The 5,598-nt window shown below is 43.7% G+C and overlaps 1 protein-coding gene across 1 annotated transcript; it reads right to left on the reverse strand.

Annotated features, from left to right (window-relative positions):
- Positions 1-2,049: 2,049 nt before the first annotated feature.
- On the reverse strand, positions 2,050-4,926 carry STMN1 (stathmin 1). Its single transcript, XM_010290247.1, has 4 exons — positions 4,846-4,926; positions 3,926-4,098; positions 2,933-3,124; positions 2,050-2,538 (listed from the first exon to the last, which is right to left on the reverse strand). The coding sequence occupies exons 1-4, from the start codon at positions 4,856-4,858 to the stop codon at positions 2,470-2,472; spliced, it is 447 nt and encodes a 148-aa protein (XP_010288549.1). The 5' UTR covers positions 4,859-4,926; the 3' UTR covers positions 2,050-2,469.
- Positions 4,927-5,598: the final 672 nt, after the last annotated feature.

Consider the following 5,598-nt stretch of genomic DNA (forward strand, 5'->3'; position numbering starts at 1 on the left):
GGGCCCGCCTCCTCTTTTTTTTTTTTCCTTTTCAGAAGATTTTTTTTTCTCCTATTTCCTGCCTGAGCACCACCCCGTGCTATGTTCCACCACCACCCCCCCCTGCGATCATTGCCATCATCTCACAGTATTTGCATTCCCCAGTCTCATTCCCACCCCTCAAAACTTCCTCCCAGCAACTCTCAGATGAACTAGACAGAGCTCAGACCCTGGGCTTTAAGCTCCAGTTAAATGTAACGCAGGCAGCCACGTAAAGCAGAACTAAGACAAGGGAACAGAAGGCCCCTGGCTGAGATCTGACAGCTTTGGCAAGTCAAAAAACTCTCATTTAACGTCTCTTAACACCATTTGGGGCTTGGCAGTGCTGTCATCCTCCTCCCCCAGCACTTGAAAAGATGGGAGGAAAACCCCCACACGGTATCTGGGACACATGGTCTTTTCCGAGCTGGTAAAGAAATACATTAAAATGAAAACCTGATTTTTTTTTTTTTTTGATTGCTAATTATGCCCAATCTTGTATACAGAATCTGATCCAGTGCTCACTTAAACCTCCATTACATAGTACTAGATATTCAATTCCTTCCATATGCACATTATGTAGGGGCTCAAGCCTTTGTCTCGAAGCTCAGGTCTATACCCCCATCCTTCTCACTTCCCCGGGTGGATCGTTACCCACGGCCCCATGCTCTCCACTTATGCAACATTGCTACGTTCCACTGAAAACTCCAACTCTGCACCACGCCCCCACTGCAGGCGGGTGGTTGCTCCCCAGATAGAAGTAGTCTCTCTTACCTTAAATTACGAAGTATCAAAACTCTTCAGGGAAAGGATCTGATCCCAGCCTTCCAGCACACCAAGCCTGGCCTTATCTCACTGTTCTTCTTTCAAAGTGTAATATCAGCTTTTGGTTAAGTACAACTCCAACGCAATCAAAAGTGGTTAAGCGTGATACATCAAAGCTTTCTAAACTGAGGTTCCTTCTTTAGCAAGCCCCAGAGGACAGGTCAAGCGGTCCAGGATTCAATTAGCCCCTTAAAGCCAAAATAGAAATTCCCTACCAGTTTTTCCATCCTCAGAACATTTAAGTCTGTCACCTGGGCAGTGCCAGATGCTCCAGGTGTGGAGTTAACCTGAAAACAAACCGGGTAGCCAAGCCTCAAGATCAAGGACACACAGAGAAGAAGATGGGATCGAGCATCTGACGTTACCAGCAGCTTTGAAACCCACGACTGCCCCACACTGCAGGAACGCACACGCTAAAGCGTGTACTCAAAGTACTTTGGAACACGGTGTCCATACTGAAGAGGTTGGGCGGCTGTTCGCACACACCCGTCACAACCCTGTCTTTGCTGCCAAGGAGCATGAGTACCTACGGGTGGTCTTAGAGGAAGGGCTTGGTTTTCTTTAAGACACCTGTACAATACAGCAACTTTGTACACAATCTACCTAAAAGACATCTTTCCTCAGAGCACAAGTACAACCATACCCATTTCTCACACCCCAGGAAAAAACAAAGATGACACACATATCCTTGTATACAGGAGTCAGTCTTCAGACTGGCCCTGCGGCACAGTGTACTATCCCAGACACCAACACACAAATAATTCTTATCCACCACATTTTCAATTGGGGCAGGCTGACGATCCCAGCATAGAACAGGTTTCTGCCTTTTATGCGCAGACACTGCAGGAAGCAGTACACAAGTCACCATTCAATAGCACGAGTCATCTTCTAGAAACCCTTACCAAAAAAAGGCTCAGATCAGAGTCATGTGGTAACAAGGACTTATTTGTTGAAGCATCAGCATCCAAAGGGAGGTGGTTCTGAACTCTTTTTAACAAAAAACACACAACAGCTGACAACTGCTGAGGTGTCAAAACAAAGCTCTTATTGTAAAATTAAGACAATGAGTGTGCTCTAGGGAAAAGGCAGTCATGCAGCATGCCCATGGATGTAAGGAAAAGTGCTGCTACAAACCCTTCCACCCAGCACTGGATAAGGAAATCAGCCAACTGATTTTGTTCATGTCTTTTTCAGAAGTAATTCTCATAACAGCACTGTGCAGCTTTATTTAGTCACTCAGTTACAGCAGTATTTTAGCAGACTGGGACAGAGTCAGATTTTTGAAGTGTAACAGATATTCAGCATGGAACAGTGTACTACATATTCCTTTCACAAACGTCTTACAAAGCTGATACAGTACTAGCCGTCAACCCAGTAGCAAGCACACTGGAGTAGAAAAGGATGCAACAAGAAGATAGCTACACTGGAAAGACAACACTTTAGAAAAAGTGAAACATGTAAGGTCTCCCCTCTAGCCCCCAAAGAAAGTGTACAGTTTGGATCTAATTTTACAGTTCTACATCAGTTTCTAGAAACTTAAAAAAAACAACCAAAGATAAAACCACTGGCCAGTTACAGTCTTTGGATATTTAGAGGAGGGGGAGACAGTCATTTTCCAGAATGCAGTCAGTCGGTTTCAGCCTCACCAGGGTCTTTGCCTTCTTTGTTCTTTCGAACCTCTTCAATATGCTTGTCCTGAAAGACAACAGCAGGGAAGCAGTTAGCTGCCCAGGCGCAGGGAGGCAGGGCTCCGGGCTGGCACAGCAAGCCCCGGCTTGCTTCCCACCTCCCAGCAGGAAGCTGCGAGTGTGGGCTACCAAAGGGGGCTACAGGATGAGGCTTTATATGAGAAAGTGAGACACTGCTCTAACTCTGTCCATCCCCTCTCCCCCAAGAGGAGGATTTCTGCAAAGTCTTTTGCAGACTGAATAATCTTTCACGATTAGACCACCCCAGAATTCCCAAGGATATCCATCTATTCATAGCACCCCCCTCACTTAGCCATCTACTTGGCTTCATTGAGCCAGTTTTCAAAGCCAGGAGCATGGATAAACTTTCTCCCAAAGGGGAACTGGGACCCTACACCCACCTTCTCCCTCAAGCGCTCCAGTTTAGCAGCCATTTGTGCCTCGCGGTTTTCTTTGTTAGCTTCCATTTTGTGGGTCAGCTTCTCCTCTGCCATTTTGCTGAAGTTGTTGTTTTCTTCAATTGCTTTCTGAAGCACCTCTTTTTCATGCTCCCGCTTCTCGGCTAGCTGCTTCAAGACTTCTGCTTCATGAGACTAACAAAACAGAGGATGCACGCTTTGAACATGGAACAGATGAACTACAGGGACAACTACAACCGATCTGCTCACAACTCCTAGACTTTCTGCTATTTTACTGGAGAACAGTGTAACTTCATGATGCAGGACAAAGCTCCCTGGTGCTTCCCCCACCTACATAACCCGTATTTCACCATGACAAAACTACCAGGAATGTTAAGTTTCTGTCATTACTTGCAAGTCTTATTAACGGGATTTTTCTGGAAAAAAAAAAACAACACTGCTCTTTATGTTAGGATCAATAGATCTTTCCTAGAAGATTCTCGCTTCTCAGAATGGCAAATCACTGATTTGGGTCACACAGACTGCGCTGCAATTAGTAAGCCTCTGCACAGCCAAGGGCTCCAAGCTACATCTCAACAGCAGGATCTTACATTGAGTCAGACATTGTATCAGCAAACCTTCTCATTACAGATTCACCACGACATTTTCTAGGAGAAAAATTAACCTAGTTATGATGTTTAAGACAAAAAAAAACCCAGCTTCTTCCTGAAAGAGCATCCCCTATCAAGTAAGTATTTTCTCCCAGTTTGTCAAGTGACCATTCAAGATCAACATTGGGAACAAAGCCATAGCCTTGTAGACAATAACTAAGGTTCATAAGAGCCCTGAGATTCCAAAGTTCAATTAATATTCCATTTACCATAACATAAACTGATAATCACTTGTCCCACAGACCAAGTAAATTTAAAAAAACCCACACTACACAACTTGCACAGACTAATTGAGCAGAGCTCACTTAAGCCATTTCAAATTTACCTTACGTCTCTCTTCTGCTGCTTCCAACTTCTTCTGAATCTCTTCCAATGACACATCCTTCTTCTTTGGGGGAGAAAGAGGGAATTCTGGGACTGCTTCTTTTGAGCGGGGACTGAGTATCAGCTCAAATGCCTGCCCAGAGGCACGCTTTTCCAGTTCTTTCACTTGAATATCTAGGAACATGGAGAAAAAAAAACCTAAACAAACAGTATTTTAAGCCAGAACTGGCTTAGGTAACTTGAACAATAGCTTTCAAAAATTCAATGCCACAAAGCTCACCTAAGGAACTGGTTAGATCTGAGCCGATAGTTTTGTTTTAAGCAGCAGCACCACCATTCAAAAATGTGGCATGCAATTTTGTTTGCAATTCTTCCTCAATACTACATTACCCAAGAGCCTGACATTTTATTTTAGCCTTTAATATCCAGGGTCATGAAAACAAGGTTATCAGTACCTCAAATGAAAAAAAACCCAACATTCCTCCTCCAACAACAAGTCTGAGGAAGCGTTCAAGGCATTCACCTAAGACCCAACATAGCCAAGAAAAAAAACCAGTTTTCAAAGAAATATGTAAGCCAGTGTTCTCTCTTCAAACACCTCTGAACTAGCACGTCAGCCCTGCACGGTGTCAGTTGTACCAGCACACCAGTTTTGATCACCAAGATGTCTAGATGATAGTCAGGTCTGTTAACAGAGCAGATGGCATGCAGATGAGCTGAAGCCCATCTGCTAACAGCCTCGTCTGAGAGGGCTTTTGGTATCTTTTGACAAGCACCGGGCTTTAACAGCTTCTCCAAAGCAGTCTAGATATGAGACAAGCATGGTGATGACAGTTTATTTTACTATATTAGATTTTTAAAATATTTATGAGAAGTTAAGCAAAAAAAACACAAGAGTGTTTAATATATAATACGACATACCAGAAGTAGCCATGACCAAGAAAATATCACTCCAGAAGCCAACTCTGGGACAACTTCAATCAGTTGGATTCCTAGACAAAGAGACATGCCTCTGAACAGTAAGTACATGAAATTCATTTATTCTAACGCCTAATAAAAATTGCTAAGCATAATTAGACCTACTGAACAAAAGACAGTCAGGTAGGTTACTGCAGTCAGCAATTCCAGCCAGTCTGTGGGGCTGAGGCTGATGTACCTTTCTAGGAACAGCAGAGATGTTCTTTATTATTGGTGATGCAGGATCTGTGTGTATGACTGTATAGCCAGGCATTTTCAGTCCCTGTTTTACTCCACCGTAATTAAGATATGCAAACAGAGACTCTCATTTTACCATCAATTCAGGAGCATACAGCACTATGGATATTGTGCATAGCAGATACAGCTCTCCAAATTAAAATACAGTGCACAACAGGACAGCCAGGACTCCTAATGCTACCAAAAGATCTTAAGTGTGTCCATGGAGCTCATTTAAAATGGTATTTTATTTGTGCAGCTGAACCCAGATGCTGCACTTCACAAGACAGGGAGCACACACTGCACAGCATCCCTTGTTATAAAGGGACGTAACTTAAAAAAAAAACACAAAACGCTCTAAAAACCCCGAAAAAGAGGATTTTTTTTTTTTTTTTAATTTTTTCCAGGTTTTAAGCTGACGGTAAAGCGGGGACCGGGTGGATGCGCCCGGACGGGCGGCGCTGGGACCGCGCATCCACC

The sequence above is a fragment of the Phaethon lepturus genome, unplaced genomic scaffold (assembly GCF_000687285.1).
Source record: "Phaethon lepturus isolate BGI_N335 unplaced genomic scaffold, ASM68728v1 Scaffold54316, whole genome shotgun sequence".
Classification (NCBI taxonomy): Eukaryota; Metazoa; Chordata; class Aves; order Phaethontiformes; family Phaethontidae; genus Phaethon; species Phaethon lepturus.

Coding starts and splice junctions, on each gene's coding strand:
- STMN1 (XM_010290247.1), bottom strand. Junction 3,125..3,925: donor CAGCAGAAGAGAGACGTAAG/GTAAATTTGAAA, acceptor CTGTTTTGTTAG/TCTCATGAAGCAGAAGTCTT. Junction 2,539..2,932: donor TGGAGCGCTTGAGGGAGAAG/GTGGGTGTAGGG, acceptor GTTGTCTTTCAG/GACAAGCATATTGAAGAGGT.